The sequence below is a fragment of the Micromys minutus genome (assembly GCF_963924665.1).
Source record: "Micromys minutus genome assembly, chromosome: 5".
NCBI classification, from domain to species: domain Eukaryota; kingdom Metazoa; phylum Chordata; class Mammalia; order Rodentia; family Muridae; genus Micromys; species Micromys minutus.
The window spans coordinates 1,703,684-1,724,156 of NC_137974.1; the positions used below are offsets into that span (position 1 = coordinate 1,703,684).

General features: G+C 43.8%; 1 protein-coding gene across 3 annotated transcripts in view; it reads left to right on the plus strand.

The window, feature by feature from the left end:
* The window catches only part of TXNDC16 (thioredoxin domain containing 16), a 77,427-nt gene that overhangs the window by 16,967 nt on the left and 39,987 nt on the right, over positions 1–20,473 (plus strand). For 2 of the 3 annotated variants that reach the window (XM_080917324.1, XM_080917325.1), the window contains exons 6-8: positions 8,032–8,153; positions 14,330–14,420; positions 18,114–18,315. In XM_080917324.1, the coding sequence (XP_080773450.1) occupies positions 8,032–8,153; positions 14,330–14,420; positions 18,114–18,315 (415 nt within the window). The remainder of the gene's footprint in view (positions 1–8,031; positions 8,154–14,329; positions 14,421–18,113; positions 18,316–20,473) is intronic. The other variant, XM_080917326.1, reaches the window with a different exon arrangement.

Consider the following 20,473-nt stretch of genomic DNA (forward strand, 5'->3'; position numbering starts at 1 on the left):
AGGCTTTTCTATCTCCAAGGTCACCTTTTTTGTGATTTCTTTATTGTTTCTATTTTCTTTTTCAGTTTCTTCACCTGTTTGGTTGTGTTTTCCTGTAGTTCTTTGAATGATTTTTGGTTTTCCTCTTTAAGGGTTTCTATTTGTTTATGTGTGTTCTCCTGTCATTGTTTAAGGGAGTTATTTGTGTGCTTCTCGAAGATCTCCATCATCATCATGAAGTATGATTTCAGGTCTGAGTTTTGTTTTTCTGGTGTGTTTGGCAATCCACTACTTACTGCCGTAGGAGAGCTTGGTTTTTGTCTTGGTTTCCATTGCTTAAGTTCTTTTGCTTTCTTTTTGCCATCTTGTCAGTAATTGTAGGTAGTTTTGTCTCTGACTGGAGCCTGTCTCTCCTGTGGATCTGAGGGGCTCGTGGGCTCAGGAGGGAGATTGCTTCTGGGTATAAGTTCTGGTGGCAGTGACTCTGTTCTGTCTCCATGGGCTCAGGTGGGAGAGCGCTTGAGAGGCTGTTCTGGGAGCTCAGCCATCTGTGGGCATGTCCTGCGTCCTGATGCTCACCCTGCCCTCTCTCTGGGATGAAAAGGTCATATGCCATTTAAAATTCACTGTACACTTTCTTCCCCAACCCTGTCTAAATTCTGCTAGTGTTAAATTTTTTACCCGATTGACAGTTGACATCCTACAAATACAGCACCTCATCCTAGAATAGGATGGTTTTCATTGGTTAAGTGTTGTCAGTGTTCCATCACTGATTGTTTGGTTTTAAAATGACATTTCTTCTTCCAAGAGCACTTTGAATTTCATAACAAACAGATGAGGAGATCACACAGCTCTCCCGTTCATCCCCAGATGCACACACTCTGCTTTTGCCTCGCTTACCGTGAAGCATTTATTTTCTTCGGTGTTTTTGGAGATCTGACCCAGAGCCCTGTGTAGGCTCCCGAGGCACTCCCAGTCCTCCTGACAAGTCATAGTTGTGAAAGTCACAGTTACGAAGGGTTCACTCTCCATGTTGTGTGCTCCGTGGGTCTGAACAAATGCATAAAGAATCGAACTAGTCAGTACAGTGTCACAGAGCTTTTCCATCATACTGTGGCGCCTTCCCCACCCAGGAGGACACTCATCTTTTGTGTCTTCATAGTTTTGCTTTTTGACTTTAAAGGAATTTTTATTTTAAAAACAGCTGAAAAATGAATTGGGTTATGCCCACTAATAAAGTTGGATGGTTTATTAATCTATAATAAGCCACTGGTAGATGGAGCAGCAGATATTCTGACTCTGTATGAGTGTTACCTAAAGCTGTTAACACACAAATGGTCTTTATAATCTCGTTATCCACAGCCGAACTATTTTCCTCCACTGGTTTATTTTAAAGATGCTATTATTTACTGTTTGATATATTATTTACAAGATGTATATGTATATGTCATGTATAAAATAACATGTAGTTATATTATTCTAGCACTTTATTAGTGTTTAATATATTCATAAGAGGTATATATAAATATTGTAAATATGAAATATAATCTGATTGTTCTTCTAACCTAGCATTTTGTTAGACTATAAACAACCCAATATTTATTGACTTTTTCTATTTACAAAAATATTTTAATAGATTTTTAAATACGATTAATTTTGATCACAGCTTCTCCTCCCTCATCTTCCATGTCCTCCCCACCTCTCCACCCATCCTGCCCCACACCTTCTTTCTATTTAGAAAACATACAATAATAATAGATCAAAACAAAAAATCCCACAAAAACAAGACAAAGAAAAATTTTGAGAAGCACATACATATGCACATATACAAACACACACACACACACACACACACACACACTCTCTCTCTCTCTCTCTCTCTCTCACACACACACACACACACACACATACACACATAGACACACACACACAGACACAGGCACACACAGACACACACAGACACACACACACATGCACAGACACACACACACACACACACTCTCACACACACATACACACACACATACACACATAGACACACACACACAGACACACACAGGCACACACAGACATACACACAGGCACACACACATACATACACACATACACAGACACACACACAGACACACACATACACGCATACACAGACACAGACACAGACACACACACACAAAGAAAACGCATAACAACACAGAATCAGAAACCATATTATACAAGTAAAAGTCCAGAGTGGTGGTTTGAATAAGCAGGCCCCCATAGGTTCATATTGTTTGAATTCTTAGTCACCAGGAAATGGCACTATTAGAAAGGATTAGAAGGATTATGAAGTATGCAGTTGTTGGAGGAAGTGTGTCACTGAGGGTGGGCTTTGAGGTTTCCTGTGGATCAGGATGTAGCTCTCAGCTATACTCTGGCCTGCATTCTGCCTGCCATGCTCCCCACTGTGGTGATAATGGGCTAAGACTCTGAGACTAAGCAAGCCCCAATCAAATGCTTGACCTCGTAAATTCTGCTTTGGTCACGGTGTCTCTTTATAGCAATAGAGCAGTGACTAAGACAACTAGTAAGGTTTAAAAAAAGGGCCCAGATAAAGCTTTCTGCTACACAGTGTTTCTCCAAATACCTTTGAGTTCATTTAGAGTTGGCCATCCAGTGCTAGGCACGGGGCCTGCCCTTAAGTGTGGTTTGTACACTCAACGAGAGACTCTATTAGAAAAAAAACTAATATTTCTTTTGCAAGCAGTTGTCAACTGGAGGTAGCTTCTTGGTTAGGGATGGTCGCTTGTGTCCCCCCCCCCCTTAAGTGTGGTTTGTACACTCAACGAGAGACTCTATTAGAAAAAAAACTAATATTTCTTTTGCAAGCAGTTGTCAACTGGAGGTAGCTTCTTGGTTAGGGATGATCGCTTGTGTTCCTCCCCCTCAGTAGTGTGAGACCCGTTTGGCTTGAGCCCACGCAGGCCCTGTGCGTCCTGCCACCGTCTCTGAGAGTTCTTATGTGTGCCAGTCCTCTTCTGTGAAGGACTGGGTGTCCCAAGGTCTCAGGCTCAGCACTGTCCAGTGTGTGCTCATCACCGTAGGCGGGAGCTTCTCTGACGAGCAAATACTAATCTATGGATGTAGCAATATGTTGTTCTTTAAATTTTGGGAAACAATAATTTAACAAAAATCCTGATTGTCTATTGACAGGGGAGTCATTTTATTGATCGCTGTTTCTTTAGCAGAAGAATAGTGCTTGGTTTTCCCCCTTGGTTCATGGCCTATCTAGTCTTAGGTTCTTGGCCACATGACCACTATCAGACACGTGTTCCATCTCCCACCTTTTGAGCCACTGCTGTCTCAGTGTGTCCTGTAAGTAGGTCATTACTGTAGACTCGTTCACAGCTGGGTAGTCTTCCCTTTCTCCTCCGTAGTGCACAGAGTTGCCCAGTGCACACGTAAATTATCTTAATTTCAGGCAACTTGTCACTTGATTTTCGTCAAGATGTTCTACTTACCTTATAACTGAGGACAAGAAATATTTGTAGGTAATGCTTAGACTGTTTTCGAAACATTTGTTTATGAGCTGAAAGCTTGCATTTGATAATGTTTGTATTCGCTTCAAAAGTGTGTAAGCTGTGGTATTATTTTTTTCTCAAAGCACTTGTATCTGTTTGTTATGGAAAATGTTTTGATTGAAAATGTGCCACGAGTTTTCTTCCACCTTTTTCAGTAGACTATGCAGATTTTTGATAAATTACCTTTTCACCCAAATATAAAAAACACAGCTGGGAAAGTCTGAGAACAAGTGTAAACATAGGAGAATGTTCACATTAGTTACTTATAAATTAGATACTTTTGGGTCACTGTAGCCAATTATGTGGGCTTTTAAAAGAATATTTAAAATACCATCTAAACGTTGCTTTAAAGTATATGAAGTTGACAGGGAGTTTTTATTGGACGTTTAGAAAAGGCTGTCTTGGATGTGAGTGTGTCACAGAGCTGTTACTTGGTATTAAGGTTAGATCTTCAGACTGAGCCGAGTTCACAGTGAGAGCTTGAACTCTCTCAGGTGCTTGGTTCATAGGAGGCTGGTGGATGTGACTTTCGGAAGCTTATGCTTTAGCTGCTGAGTATGGAAGGAGCAGAAATCTTCCTCCCAGGGCCCATTGTTGTCTTCCAAGGAGTAAGCTGATAGGAGCCTGTGGACACTAGAGAATCATGGGGCTGGTATGCCTTTTCAGTTCAGCTTTCGTGGGTGGGTTCTTGGTTCAGCTTCGCCCTTGTGTGAATCTGGCAGAGCTTCATGGTTTACACAGTACTGATTTCTTGGGAGTGCTGTGCTCTGCTGTCTCTATACCTGACGTGTGGGAAGCTGAAGAAGAAAGATTTAGTGCAAGCCAGCCAGGATTACATAGGAAAGGCCAAGCTGTCTTGGGCTACCATTTAAGTCTCATCTCAGAAAGCAAAACAAAGCAGGAACAGAGCAAATAACCCACACATAAAACCATCCTCCATTTCCTAGGCCCTGTTCCTCCTGTGGGAGAGTTTGGGTGATAAATTATCACATACCGTTTTACCGATTTTCTTTTTAAAGAATTTGAATTGTGACAGGACTATAATTTTAAAAACAGTAATGAGTGATCTGCTCTGTAACAAAAGGGAAGAGCAAGCTCGTGGTCCCTTTGTTTCACTGACAGCCGCTCAGTTCCTTGTCTTCTGTCTTATGTGTGTGGTTGACTCTGAGGGAGTCTTGGGAAGAGTATAACCACACGAAGGTAAGTCCTTTCCGAGGCAGGAACCCAGGCTGATGGTCCCACGTCCTGGCCTGTCTCACTAAATCCCCAGAGGGAGAAAATTCCGAGAGAGACTTTCTCCTTCACCATTTCCACTGCAGTTTTCCTCTCTGGAACCAAGGTGAAGGAATACAGATAGGCATGTGGGATGCACCTTTGAGCACCCTACGCATGTGCACAATCTGGAAAGCCAGGAAGCCACTGGGGAAAATCACGGAGATCATGAGATTATGAGTGTCATTACTTTTGGTTATTATTATCTCATGGATAATGACTGCTTAATGAGCTTTGGGACATAAGGCAGAGTAACCTCTCTAAGCCCCATAGCCTTGTCTTTAAAACAGGGTTAATGATAGCCCCCATCTCAGCCGTTTGCCATGAAAAGTAAACAGGACGGAGTGAGTGCATTACGTGGGGTTCTTAGTTCAAACCCTGGTCTGATGGAAACGGAAGGACTTGAAGTGGATACAGGAAATCTCAGATTCACTAGAAGGGCTGGAGAACTGGACCGAACAGCCCAGAGTTATAGTTAGAACCACGGCACAGCCCATGAGGGAGGACTTTCGCGTTGCTGCTCCACACTGGATCCAGGTTTGCACCCCCTGCGCTGAGGTGCCCAGTGACACTGGTGCGTGACTTCCACCACCTCTCAGAGTGATTCCGTAGTGCCCCTGGTTCTTTGCATCACTAGTTCCTGATCCAGACTGTCAGGCAAGTGATTCCAGGGAGCCTGGAAAAGCAAGTGTGTGATACTATCAACATCTTGGCAGAAACCTGGGCTGTGTTCACCATGACAAAATTCTAAGCTGCGGATTTACATGAGATTCTTTGAAGTGCACTGGCTAACAGTCAGCTGACTTTGAAATGGGATGTTAGCCCAAAGGTGTACATCTGGTTGTTCCTGCCCCATCACTAGCTAGCATCCTTTCCCATTTGGCTTCCATTGATAGAGTGGTCAGCGATGGCTGGGTGTGGTGGTAAATGCTTGTAATCTAAGCATTTGAGACGAGGCAAGGGGATCTCTGCAGGTTTGAGGCCTGCCTCAGCTAACTTGCAAGACCGTTTCTTCCCCAGTCCCCTAAATGTGTTATAACATCAGAAAGTCCATCATTACAGCCAGGAGTCCTGGATCAAATCTCAGCCGTAGCAGCAACCGGCACAGTGACCCGGGGCTCCCCACTTCCTGTAGAGCTATGACCCGGGGCTCCCCACTTCCTGTAGAGCTATGACCCGGGGCTCCCCACTTCCTGTAGAGCTATGACCCGGGGCTCCCCACTTCCTGTAGAGCTATGACCCGGGGCTCCCCACTTCCTGTAGAGCTATGACCCGGGGCTCCCCACTTCCTGTAGAGCTATGACCTGGGGCTCCCCACTTCCTGTAGAGCTATGGTGCTTCAGTGATACTGTTGAGCATGTGTGTGAAGCATGCAGAATCCCTAGCACAGTGAGTACTGCTGTGCACACACGCTTAGAACCAAAGCAAGAGGCTACCTGGGACTATAGATAAGTTCTCATATTTCATAAATCTTTAATAAACAGTTAACTATCTAAGCTAATATAATTTGGAATAAGACTTTCAGTCAAAATATTCTTGTGACATAAGGCAGTACTTGACTTTTCCAGCAGCAGTTTCTCATGTATAAGTTCCCAGAGGCCATATGACGCACCATAACGCATTGGATGTAGAAAGCAGATTTGATTTCATGTTAAAGGGATTTTCAAAAATGCAAATCAGTGCCACCGTTTTTCTGCACATTTTTGGATAAAAGTTATGCTAATATGCAGTGCTGTTCTTTGTTTTTCTGAAAAATAAAATAAGGATTTTTAAGTTTCTCTTTTCCATCTTGGCAACTACTGAGAGGATAACATATGTAAACAACTTGGACATCAGCAGTGGTTAAGCTTCTGGAAGGGTGTCAGTCCCAGCAGGGTGAGAATAGCTGTTTAGGGGAAAGTGTTTTTCTGTAAGAGGAAGCTGTATTTGAATAATTAATTGTGAGTATCTGAACCTTTACTAAAGTATGCAGGCCTGGAAAAACTTTGCCAAATCTTCAATTAGATTTAAAAAATTATGTATGTAGAGATTAAATGAAAACTCTTGTTCATGGGAATAACTTACTTAGAAATGGACAACAAAATACAAGGATCATTTGGTTGACAAAGTAGTGTGTGTTAGTAAGTTGGACGTGTTGGCTCACGAGTGAACCCATATTTGGGAGACAGAGGCAGAAGAGCTGCTGCAAACTCAAGGCTACTTGGGCTTTGTAGTCAAGTAGGTCTGGACCAACCTAATCAACAGAGTAAGACCTTGTCTTCATAAGACAAAAGAAGAAACATGCTCAGTTAGTTGTGGTGAAGTAAAAAGGTCACTGTTGTAGACAGGACAGCATCTGCTCTGTGCTCTATCCCTGGTGCCTTAATTCCGTAAATGTATTTATGAATAAACTTTCTAGTATTGCTTTCTTTCTCCTTTTCTGTCCGTGCCACCCAGGCTGACTTTGAACTCATGATTCTCTTGCCTCTACTGGGGCTCCAGATGAGTGTGTTATACCTGGTTCTCTCCAACCATTTCAACTTCCATTTCTCAGAGTGAAGCACCCCCTGCTGATTTTGTTATTTCAATCAATGTTGATTACCTTTTATAGACTGTACTCTATTTTATACTTACTGCAGATACACTGATTAAATATCAGGTGCTTGTCTTCGGGAGATAATGTTTAGTGGGAGTGAGGAATTAACAAGGAAATGGAAGAGGATAGTTACAGGTAATTTCAGATTATAGTATGTCATGAAGGATCCACAGAATGGTGTAGGAAGGAAGCCTGCAGGCTTATTGACATGGGAACAGGGAACGTTCTTAGAACTGATGGTGAGGGACCAGGTATACCAGATGGCTCCCAGCAGAGGCTCTGAGCTGTGCCTGCATTGTGTCAGAGCACGGGGACACAGTGAAGTTAGTAAGATGGATCACGCTTAGGTCATGAAAGGCTTAAGGACTCTTGGGAAGTAGCCGGCAGCTGTGATGTATGGATGGCTTACCTATGTCCAAGCCTGAGAGACCTGGAAGGGATTAGAGTCGGATGTGAGATTGTGGTTCAGCTCTGCAGCGGGGATTGTGATGAAGAGTGTCCTGGAGATTTTAAGGAAGGACAATAACCTAGAGACCAGCCTTACTTCAGTAAGCTAGAATGACTGTACCCAGTGCTCAGATTGTTCAAGGGAATGACACTAAGGAAGTCCATAATCAGCGTCTCACTAGTTTTCTCTGTTTATTTCAGTGCTCTGCTTTTTAATGAAGTAAAATATGTTACCACGCTGGAAGACCTTCACAGCATAGAAAATTCTCTGAAAGGAAAATCAAATATGATATTCTCATATGTAGAAGCCATCGGAACGCCAGGTACTGCAAGCTTGCTCTGCTGTGTGTGCCTGACTGGATCGGAGTGCCTCAGTGATATCAGGTTCCTCTGCGGTTGTACCCCCTGTGGGTGAGCAGCACAGTGCTGCTCTACAACCCAGAGGTCCAGGCTAGCCCTCCCGGACCACCAGAGGTCCAGGCTAGCCCTCCCGGACCACCAGAGGTTCAGGCTAGCCCTCCCGGACCACCAGAGGTTCAGGCTAGCCCTCCCGGACCACCAGAGGTCCAGGCTAGCCCTCTTGGACCACCGGAGGTCCAGGCTAGCCCTCCCGGACCACCGGAGGTCCAGGCTAGCCCTCCCGGAGCACCGGTTGCTGAGAGTGTGACGTGGACAAGTTACTTAACATCCATTATCCAGTCTCTGGATGGGGAGCTGTGGAGAGCTGAGGAAGTCTTGGGTGAATGTGTAAAGAGCAAGTGAAGTCCTGAGTGAGGACAAGGAATGTCTTAGACCTGTGGGAGCACTGAAGCCTTTCTCTAGGTGACGGCTGCAGGAAAATGGCAAAGCCTTCCTCTGACCCAAGAATGAGAGTTTACCACATTGAACAGTGTGTGCAAAAGCTAGCCTGCTGCTTCCTGCTAGAGGACTATAACCTGAGACTGCTCCTCAGCAATACCATCTCAACGTGTATGTGTGTGTATGAGTGTGAGTGTGTGTATGAGTGTGGGTGTGTATGAGTGTGAGTGTGTGTATGAGTGTGAGTGTGTATGAGTGTGAGTGTGTGTATGAGTGTGTGTGCATGTATGAGCGTGGGTGTGAGTGTGTGTATGTGTGAGTGTGTATGTGTGTGTATATGTGTGAGTGTGTGTATGTGTGTATGAGTGTGTGTGTGTGAGTATGTGTGTGTGTTGGTGCACATGTAGAGCTCAGAGGTTAGTATCAGTGATCTCTTTAGTCATCCTCAATTTTATTTCTTCGGACAAGATCGCTTGCCAATGTGGCTAGTCTAGCCAGCTTGCCCTGAAGGATCCCTGCCTTCTCCAAACTCAGGTTCTTATACTCGGCTCTGAGTGTTTTACTGTGCCATCTCCCTACGCAGTTCTCTGTTTCATGAATTCAACTACATGTTGAGATTTTAGTATTCACAGACTAGAGCTTCAGCAGGTTACAGACTATAATATCCACGTCTGGAGAGATGACTCAGCAGTTACGCGCTCCTCCAGAGGACCCGGGTTCAGTTCCCAGCACCCACATGGCAGCTCACAACTGTCTGTGACTCCTGCTCCAGAGGCTCCCGCACCTTCCCACAGACATACATACGTGCAGGCAAAACACCAATACACGTGAAAAAACTGAAAAACAAACAAAATGTAAAACTCTCATAAAATAGTACTTCAAGGGTGGCAGGATGGTTCAGTGGGTAAAGGTGCCTGCCATAAGTCTGGTGGCCCAAATTCCAATCTTAGGAACCTCTCCCTGACCCACGGACGAAGAGAACCAACTCCCAGAAATTGTCCTCTGACTTCCAAAGTCAAAACATTTAAAATTTAAAACACAACACTAACAGTTTACCCATATAATTTGCCTTTCAGGGTCTCCAGCTTTGTTTCCCTCCGTTCTCAGTTTAATTAGTGAAAAACATGAGTTATAGCAAGACAGGGATTAATTCCTTGGTTTATATTTAATTGCCTCAGTCTGGCCACAATGTTTGGCATAGACTGGAAGGAGTAAGGGGTAGAATATGGGGGGTGGGTGGGAGATGACTGTAGTCAGTGGGTGCTGGGCTTTCCTAGACAGGGTGGCGGCAGTGGAGGTGGGAGCAGAGACAGACTGGTTTTCTTAATTCAGGGATGCTTCATGTCACTGAGCTGTCACTTGAGATTTGCTATATATTTTCTCTGTTTTTCAGTACCTCCCTATCCAAGTATTTGCTATGTATTTTCAATAATACTAGGGTAAAGTTTTTAAACAAGGCTATCCCTGGCATATTCTTTCCAGGTAGTATAAACATAATATTAGCAACTTGTGTGTCAGAGATGTTTGTTCTAAAAGCATTTGGGAAAATACATCATCAGAGGCTAACATCCAGACTGTTGGTTTGCTTTTCATCTGATTGTGACAGTTACCACCTCACTAGATGGTCGTCTCACACTGGTACTTTTGGTTGTTCTTTAGTGAAACCACCTTCACTACACTATAGTAGAGATGCTTTGCCAGACACTTACCTTCTACTCTGCCTTAGAGAAGGATAGCCCGTAGCTCTCCCTCATATACTCTCCAGTATCCCCTCAGCAATGGCCGTGTGGGGTGTGTGCAGCTGGGTCTACTAGGACAGTGGGTCTCCATTTTCCTAATGCTGCAGTCCCTCATTTGTGGTGACCCCCGAACCTAATCTTTTCACTGCTACTTCATAACCGTAATGGCGCTACTGTTAGGAATTGTAACACGAGTATCTGTGTTTTTCAATGGTCCTAGGTGAGCCCTGTGAAAAGACTGTTCAACCCCCAGCCCACAGGTTGACAACCACAGGTCTAGGGTAGGGAGATGGCAACGATACCTGTTTTTCCACACACTACTTGATCAATTAGTGGGTGCTGCTAACTTAGGGATTGCCCAGAATGTGGAAATCTTACTTTTTCTGATCTAGGGGGTCTTCTCTAGGGTTGTGGCCACCTATTAAGTGACTTGTATAAACTGGCCTCACCCTAGTTCTTCTGAATTCACCTGTACATCTGATCCAGCAATCCTGTCTAAAGGGACTGAGTCTGTATCTTGAAGACTTCTCTTCTCCCATGTCCACTGCAACATCATTGACAATGGGCGATTTACAGGAACGACATCTATCTGCCCTTAGTTTCAGAACAAGTGATCACAGATGTGCTGCTGGGAAAGGCCGGGTGTGGAGTAAAGAGTGCTGTTGGCCTCCCTTATCCCACCTCTCTTCTGAAGCTTCCTGTTGGGCCGCATCTCACACACTGCTTTATCCAGCAGCACAGAACCTTGTCAGGGAAGCAGGTTTTTTCTTGAGACAGTCTCACTACACGATTCTGGCTTACCTTGCAAGGGCAGGGCTGGAATTAAAGCTGTATACCACCTTGACAAAAGTATTCTTTTTGGAAAGAGCTCTGGAAAACACGCAGACATTGGGTCCCATCTGACTCCAGAGTGATCACAACAGAAGGCATGTGTGGATAATTGATGATCGTACTTACAGAAAAAGGGTGCTGGCTTTCTGCCAGCCATGTTCTTGGTCCAAAAATGCTGTTACACTGGTAGAGAAGAGTCCCAACTGTAAATGGCATGGGCCATCCTCATGTTTAGCTGAAAAAGAGGCCTCTGTTCACAGAACGAAAGACTCCTGAACACTGTCACCGCTTCAGGTTTCTAGAAGGAAGCAGAAGCAGCTGGTGTGGAGGGGGAGCCCATAATTCCTTTTTTAAGAATATTTTTTAAAAAATATGCACCAGGTGATTTTTACCGGGCACCTTTGGGGCACATTGCGTCATCTTTAGAGCACTCAGAATGTTTGCATTAGCCATACACCACACCTGTGTGGAAGGAGTTTTCAGGTCTAGGTTCAGAGCAAAGCATAGCTTCCCAGCTCAGTGGGTGTGCAGACAGTGTTGTTCTGATGTCTGAACTAAAGGAGTCAGTTCTGAAGGAAGGAAAATGTGTCTGTCTGCTGGGCATGCATGCCTTATCCTGTGTCTTCGTTACATAGGTGCACAGGAGCCCACCATACCTAAAACGATTTTCTTCTGTGAGCCATTCCGCATACCGAGACATTCTCCTGCTTCTGAGTCCTGGGGCAGCAGAAACCAGGAAGGTCCAGACTTTCCAGTTGTAGCCAGTACCCTCCTCTCAAGGGACCATTTCTGCTTGTGGCCTGAAGATGGGGTGCTGCTGGGAGTGGGAGGTAGGAAGAAGGGTTGCCTAGCATATATGAGGTCCTGGGCATAGTCCTCACTGCTGGGCTGAGCAGGGCATGGGACACAGGAACAGTTGTGTTAAATAGAGTGAATTAAGGACACCTGCTTACAGAGGTGGAAAGAGAGGCCCTTCCTGTGAAGGCCAGTGCCCAGTGTAGGGGAATGTCAGGGCAGGGAGGTGGGAGGAACTGGGTGGGTAGATGGGGAACACTCTCATAGAGGCAGGGGAGAGAGGGTGGGATGGGAGATTCTGGAGGGGAAACCGGGAAATGTAGTTTCTGTGGATTAATAGGAACAACCTCCCAATGGTGAGAGAACAGTAGAAGGAGGAGTTCTGCTGAAGGGGAAAGGGAAGCCTGGGTGTTGTCTGGAAGAGTGTCTTTAAAGAATCCTGGCTGTGTTTTCACAAGAAAGTACTATTTGAGAAGAGGGAATACACCGTTCAGGGGAATGTCTGCAGCGAGAACTCTGGGTGGGCAAGAGGGCGCTGAAAGGAGGAGGTGTGGCTGTGCTGTGAATGCAGAGCACTCCTGTGGCATAGGAGGAATGGGACAGAGTGGGGCATCTGTTAAGGTAAACTCATAGACAGATTCAGTTTGCAGAGCTTAGGGTATATCCCGCCCTCACTGTGTGCTGTGGAGGCCAGAGTGGCTAGGGTAGTGTGAGGAATGTGCATGCCCAGAGCCTGGGTATTAGAAAAGAGACGTCGTTCCTTATCTTCCACAGTGGGGCATCCACCAGTACAGCAGTTGCTGTGTCTGCATGTGTGTGCTGAGAGCAAGTGTCAGGAAACAGGGAATAAAAATGACTCGTGGATTTCCAGCTAACCCCTGGAGACATGAGGCATGAACTAGGAACTGTCTTCAGTGATGGAGATGGGGTAGAACGTAGGGGAACGGTTTCTTTTTTCTTAATATGACTTGCTAACTTGTCTCTTAAAATTTGTCAAAATGTATGTCCGAATATAGAATATAGAACACAAAACTTGTGAATTTATACATGCTTACCACTAATAAGAAAACCAATCAGACATAGACATGTTACAAGGATAACTCATTTTCTGCTATCCCAGTTTCTGTATAAACTTGAATAAGCTAGACTGTAATATGTTAAAGGTTTGTTTTTATTTATGGGTATATGTCTGTGTGAGAGTATGCCATGTGTGAGCCGGTGCTAGAAGAGGGCATTGCTTCCCTCAGGGCTACAGTTACAAGCTTGCCCCATGTGGGTCCTCGGATACGGACTCAGGTTCTCTGGAATAACAGTAGTGTGCATTTATGTATTTCTGCACATATATGTACATATAAAACTATACATTACAAGTATATACATTACATGTAATCAGTGAAGGGGCTATCGGGTTGAGAGTGAAGAGAGATAAAGAAGGGCTCGGAGGGAGGGGACTTGGAAGCAGCTAGAAGAAGAAAATGGAAGGAGATAAGTTACATTTTAATTAAAAATAAAAAGTTCACTGAGCTATATAGACTTTGGGTCTGGTTAATTTTAGTAATTTTTAAAAATTTTTAATTCATTATTTTATTTATTTACATTTCAAATGTTATCCCCTTCCTAGTCCCCCCTCAAGTCTCCTATCCCATGCTCCCTTCCCCTGCTTCTATGGGGGAGCCCCCACCAACCCACCCATTCTTGCCTCACCGCCCTAGCATTCCTATATGCTGGGGCATTGAGCCTTCCTAGGACCAAAGGCCTCTCCTCCCATTGATGCCAGACCATCCTCTGCTACATATGCAGCTGGAGCCATGGGTCCCTCCATGTGTACTCTTTGGTTGGTGGTTTAGTCCCTGAGCTCTAAGGGTGGCTGGTTGGTTGATTTTGTTGTTCTTCCTATGGGTTGAAAACCCCTTCAGCTCCTCAGTCCTTCTCCCAACTTCTCCATTGGGGTCCCTGTGCTGTGAACATCTATATTGGTCAGGCTCTGGCAGAACCTCCCAGGGAACAACCATATCAGGCTCCTGTCACCAAGCACTTTTTAACGTCAGCAGTAGTGACTGGGTTTGGTCACTGCATATGGGATGGATCCCCAGGTAGGGCAGTCTCTGGATGGCTTTTCCTTCAATCTCTGCTCTACTCTTTGTCTCTGTATTTCCTTTAGACAGGAGCAATTCTGGGTTAAAAATTATGAGATGGGTGGATGGCCCCATCCCTCAACCAGGGGTGGTAAAACAGTAAGCTTTCCTTAGATGTGACAGATAGAAGGGTTAGGATAGCGTTCAGAATAAAAGTTTGCATGAAATCGCACACTAACGCTCATTCCGTTTCCTCTCCAGAGCACAGAGCAGTCATGGAAGCAGCTTTTGTGTATGGGACCTCTTACCAGTTTGCCCTAACCACAGAGATTGCTCTTTTAGAAAATATGAGGTATGTGTGAGAGACTCAGGCCAGTGTTTTGATTTTCTGTTGTGGGTATGTCTCATGTTGCCTAGTCATCATTTTCTTTACGGTCACAACTTGGGTTTCTCCTAAGGAATCACACACAGTTGTAAACAAACCCTGAATGCCTTCATTACCCTGTTGTAAGCCACACCGTGACATTCCACAGATGCAGTGGTAGTTTGGGGTGAACAGAGTCGTTGTGGACAAGCTGTGTGACAGTGTCTGATGGCTTCAGGAGGGGTCTTAGGAACAGACCTATAGTCACATGGGGTAAAGTGACAGTTTCAGAATGGCCTCCAGAGAGTCTTTTGAGGGCTCTGTAAGTCATTTTGTCGTAATAGTTATAAATGCATTTAGTAGTTTCTGAACAGAATGTTAGTTTTTTCTCTAATTCATAATTTATAGGTCTACCTAGAAGCTCACTTTTCAGTGCTTTTGGTGGGGGAGGGGAAATCTAGGATAAACTCCTTTCCTTTACTACTTAAGATCACAAGTAACAAATGAAATTTTACAATGAAATGTAGCTTCAAAATTAACCTCCAAGAAAATTAATCCAAAGCATGCCTTTTGTGGTTGGGTCAGAGTTTCTCATGTGGCCTCCTGGCTGATCTCTTGGGACATCATAGCTGTTTTTCCACAAACAATTGTTTAAAGGCCAGAGATGGTCACTTCTGTAGGTTTTAGGCCCATTACAGAAAGAGCAAAGACGTGTCCTCACAGGGTTGCATTGGGAACTGAAAGTACTGATACTGAAGTGTTGTCTGCGCTCCTGCTGTTCAGTTCTCCAAGGAGTCTTCACTGAGCTTTCCGTTTTCTGTGACATGTACCTCTAAACTTCCAATAGCAGTCACCCTCTGGGTCTCTGAGCAAAGCAAAGGATACCTGACTAAAGCAGCTTCCCAGCTTTAGTTTACTTCAGAGACCGATATGACATACCCCTCGCCAGTATATCCAGTGTTCAGCGCTTCATCTTCAGCAGGGCTAGCAAGCAGTCCAGACTTCCCTAGGGAAGTCTTAGCTATATACTAGTCCCTTTCTTTGAAATGCACATCTGTTTTCTGTGACCTTTTTCTTTTCCTTCCTTATTTCCACCTTGAGGCAGAATGAAATATATTTCTTTGTTCTTTGTAGCATCTTGTAGATTATAGTTTGTAAACTTTGTTTTAATTGTTCCCCTTTTACATCTCATTTGGCTTACACATTCAGTGTCGCGCCCAACCTCGTCCCGCAAGGAAAGACGCAACACGGTCAGGTTCTTCCCTCAGCAGTTTATTCAGGATTCCTTCTTGATGATTTTGGATCGGGAGGCTCTCTCCTTTATCCTCCCCGCCCGTCCGCTTCTGAGGTGTCGTAATATGATTGGTCATTAACGTGGTGTGATACAGGCGTATGCGCTCTGGGGTGTTTACTAGTTAGAGAGGCGGACACCTGCGCCATCTTAGGGTGCGGCTCTTTGTCCCAAATCCAATACGGCTCCCTACAATTCAAAATATTTGAGTAGTCTTACTATTCTTTATTATTTAACATAGAGCTTTTTTTTGTTTATTTTCTATATTAAATTTAATTACAACAATTCTTCTTTGTCCTCCCTTTAAGCCTTACCACATACCTCTTTCCCCTTTCTTTCAAATGTATGCCTGTTTTTTCACTGTTATTGTATGCATATATGTATTTGTATATGCTATATCTTCCTAACGATTGCTGTTGAGTCCATATAAGGATACTTGTATGTATGTTTTCAGGGCTGACCATTTGACACCGAACAACCTATTAGTGTGCTGTCTCCTGGGAGGACCACCTCTCCCCTCTCCCACTCCCCGCTTTCCTCAGTTGCCTACAGTTTGTGTGAGGTTGAGGCCTCACGGACTAGTCTGGCACACTCATGGGTCGTCCTTGTCCACCTCACGTTTAGGCAGTCATGTTGGTGAGACTTTACGGGTTTAGCTTCTGATATACTGAGACACAATCTCACTACAGCTTTCCTGATCCCCTGCCCTTACAATCTTTTTTTTTTTTTTTTATGTGCGTGTGGGGTCAGGGAGTAAAGGATTTATTCCAACTTGCAGGTTATAGTACATCACTGAGGGAAGCCATGGCAAGAGCTCATGGTTGGGACCTGGATGCAAATGCGGAAGGAGAGACTGTGGGGACACTTCATAGTGGCCTGCCTAGCTACCTTCCTCTTCTTTTTAAAATTGGATATTTTATTTATTTACATTTCAAAAGTTGTCCCCTTTCCCGGTTTCCCCTCTGCAAACCCCCATCCCATTCGCCCTCACTCTGCTTCTATGAAGGTGCTCCCCCCACTCCCACCTCACCCCCCTGACATTCCCCAACACCGGGGCATCAAGCCTTAACAGGACCCAGGGCCTCCCCTCCCACTGATGCCAGATGAGGCCCCGTCAGCTCCTTCGGTTCTTCCTTCGGCCCTTACAATCTTTTGCCTTCTCTTCCATAATGTTTGTTGAGACTTAGATGTGGGAGGTGGGTAGGCCATGACTGGGCTCCACAGCTCTGCATTCTGATTCATTGTAATTTCTGTCATGGTCTCTGTTGCAAAGAGAAGTTTCCTTGGTGACGAAGTCTATGGGCATGAGGACAAATGTTCATAGCTTGTTGTTAGGATTATACTTGCTTAGGAAACAAGTAGTTGTAGATTCTACTAGAAGTGAGTAGGAAACTAGGCTTCTAAAACCAAGTGTGGTCTCCCTTTGATTGGATGGATCTTAGATCCAACTAGAGAGGGGTTGGTTATTGCCAAGGTATATGTGCCACCGTTAGAGTTATACTGTTAGCTGGTTGTTTGATGCAATACATAGGCATCATAGTAACAGATTGTTGGTGCTTCTTCCTTTGAAAGCTTGGGTGGTACCTTCTTGTACATGAAAGCTAGTCCTCAGGAAGGGGGTATTCAGGTCTATTCTAGCATCGAGCTTTAATAGTAGTCATTAGTAAGTATTTATGATTATTTCCTAATCATTGACTCTATTATTAGAAATCACATGTAACTAATAAAAATAGAAATGGCCTGGTTTGTATATTTTAACCCTGTAATTCTAGATTTAAAAGATATTAATTTATTTGTTCAGTTAATTAGTAAGTCGGTTACTATGTAGTTAAGCATGTTATTTTAAAGACGAACATTGTAGTTTTTTACAAAGCTTTGTTAATAGGACATGAAGATTTGAAAAGTGCTGTTTAAATTTTGGCAAAACTTATTTGCACTGTAGATTTAAGTTCTTATATTGAAATAATGCCAAAACTAAAATTATAAACTGTATTTGTCCAGTTTTGTAATTTTTCAGATACAAATCCACAAACTCCCACAGCTATCACATGCTTTCTATCTTAAGGCATAGTTTAGCTAAAGTTTATTCATCAGATTTAGGTTAAACTTAGAAACATTGTATTACAAAGCTTCATTTTGGACAACTGTAGAAAAGCAGTGTATTTAAAGACAGTGTCATCTGTGACTATCTTAATGAAACCAACAACCTAGTGTAGACATTCATGTCTGCGGAGTTCTGTTCAGATATTAAGGCTGGTTTTCTTAAGTATTTTCTGTCTTCTTTGTCCAAGTTAATTTTATTTTAAACTTACCTCTCGGGTTTTTATTAGATCAGTAATCAGTGCACGAGAGACAGGCGGTGGATAGTATAGAAGTCCTTTGTGTTGTAGGAGGATCACACACAGAACTTGCTCATTGCCCCGCCCTGGTTCTCACTGCAGCTCTGAGAACATGGAGCGTGCGCACCTCTACTTTTTCCACTGTGAACTGGCCTTGGACGTGAGTGAGCACTGCAGAAGGACACTGATGGAGCAGCCACTGAGCACACTGAACATTCATGCGTTTGTGAAGACGATGAACGCACCTCTGCTGGTACGTGGCTTACTTTACTGCCACAGATACTCACACGGGAGGGCTAGTAAGTTTTGATTCACAGGTAAGTATTTATATTGGTGACTATTTTAATCTCTTTTTCCTTGGTCACATTTCTTTCATTTCATAACACTGGAGAATAATTCCTTGTCAAACATGAATATAAATTGTTTTTAATAGAGTGCCTTTATGTTTTGATTTATTGCATTAAAATCCCTGAATATAGCACATGAATGATAACACTGTGTTGTAGTTACAATGAGTGTGGATGCTGCGTGTGCCTGCGTTTGTGAGTGTAGAGACACATTGGTGATGGTGCTCAGCACCTCTGAAATGTTAGACTATGTGAAAATCCTTCAGTAGATTTTCTCACATGACACATCTTCAAAACGAGATCCACGTGCTTTACAAAGAACGGCACCGCGAAGTGTAAATTAAAAGAAGTGCAAGTGGCCGTCTGGACGATCAGAAAGTGCGGATGGCCATTGTCTCTGCACTGTACGCAGACGGGGTGCGGATGGCTCAGTGGGCGAGCTGTAGAATTCAAATCGGAACTTAACAGAAGAAGTTGATGAGCATCTGTCAGGAGCACCGTAGGAAATACCATCTCAAACGCTGACTATGAGGACACTAAGAAGCCACAGCGTAAATGCCATTTTAGGTAAAGGGGGTGTTTGCTTCTGCCTTGAAGGTGAGAAACTAGTGTCATGTATTCATTTACAACCATGTCCCCCTGCCTTTCTAACTTTTGTTAGTATTTTACAGTTAGATCTATACATTTCTGTTTTGCTCTGCAGTGTAATTCTCAATGTTTTAAAACCCAAGCTTTACACTTACTGTACTCAGAGCTGACCAGCTGCACTTTCGATGGCTTAATCCTTTAGTTCTTTATTCTTCAGCTGGATCTTGGTTGCAAATACGTTTCTAGGTTGTTTTCTTGTTGAGACAGGGTCTCAGTGTGTAGCCCAAGTTGGACTGGAATTTGCTGTCTAGCTCAAGCTCATGATCCTCCTATCTCATGTTCCACATGCCCAGTTTAAGGAAAAAGCAGAGTAAATAAATAATATATCCTGCGTCCATTGAAGAACATCCCTTAGATTTGTTTTAATGTTCCATCTGAGGAGCAGGGGAGGGGACAGTTCCTCTCTCTCCTCCCGAGTTCTTCACCATTTCTATCCAGCCTGTTTTTTGTATCTTCAATTGGGTACTAAGAATTCTCTGAATTTTGGGCCAGCAAGATCTTGAAGAGGTACCAGCCACCAGGCCTGATGACTTAATTCCTACGCTGGGACCCCATGCACCTACCTGCACATGTGCATTGCACCCACATTGCACACATATAGTGCAAACAAGTAAACTCTTTTTGGTCTATCTACCAGTCCACCAGTAGGGGGCAGAATGATAACTTACACTAAACCTAATAAAAATGTTTTTCTTTTTGCTATGTATATCTTGAAGTTGTACCCTTTCCTTAGTTTCTATTTATGAATTTATTTTGATTGTTTTTAAAAGCCATTTTTAAGTAAATACTTGGGAAGGAGATTCTCTGATTTTATTTCATTTTATGACAGTAGGAGTTATGTGATAATCTTAAAATGAAAAAAGAAAAAGAAACAAACTTTGAAGCCTGCCTAGTAGGTTGGGAATTAGTTAAGCATGGCTGTGCCTGAAAGCAGGACACACATAAAGTCCAGGATTGCTGTTGTAATCTCTGTGAATGTGCTCTTGAAACTTCTTACAGTGGAGTGGTGCTCTCTGGAGCTGTGGAGCACAGGGCTCTGATCTACAAAAGGAATATTAAATCGCTGAGCTCCACAGTGGTGTTTTTTCAAAATTTGCAGAAAGTGATGATGCACGGGCATCTCATTTTTTAATTTAATTCTTTTATCCCCCTGGAGTGCTGAGGACCTGTGTGGATTCGGAATCCTAGTTAGAGACAGGAAGTCAGGATGCTGGCGGCAGGCAGGAAAGCTTGAGTGCCAAACGCAGGGACTGAGGACTTAGAGAGCTAGATCGGGAACCCAAGTGTTGGCCCCGTTTCTAGAAGGATTTGGTGGTGCGGTACGGGAGGCCCTGGGGCACGTGTGGATTTTCACCTGGGAGGCACATGGGTAGTTGATTTGAAGGGCTGGTTTGCAGTTTGTTCTTGTTCTGTAGC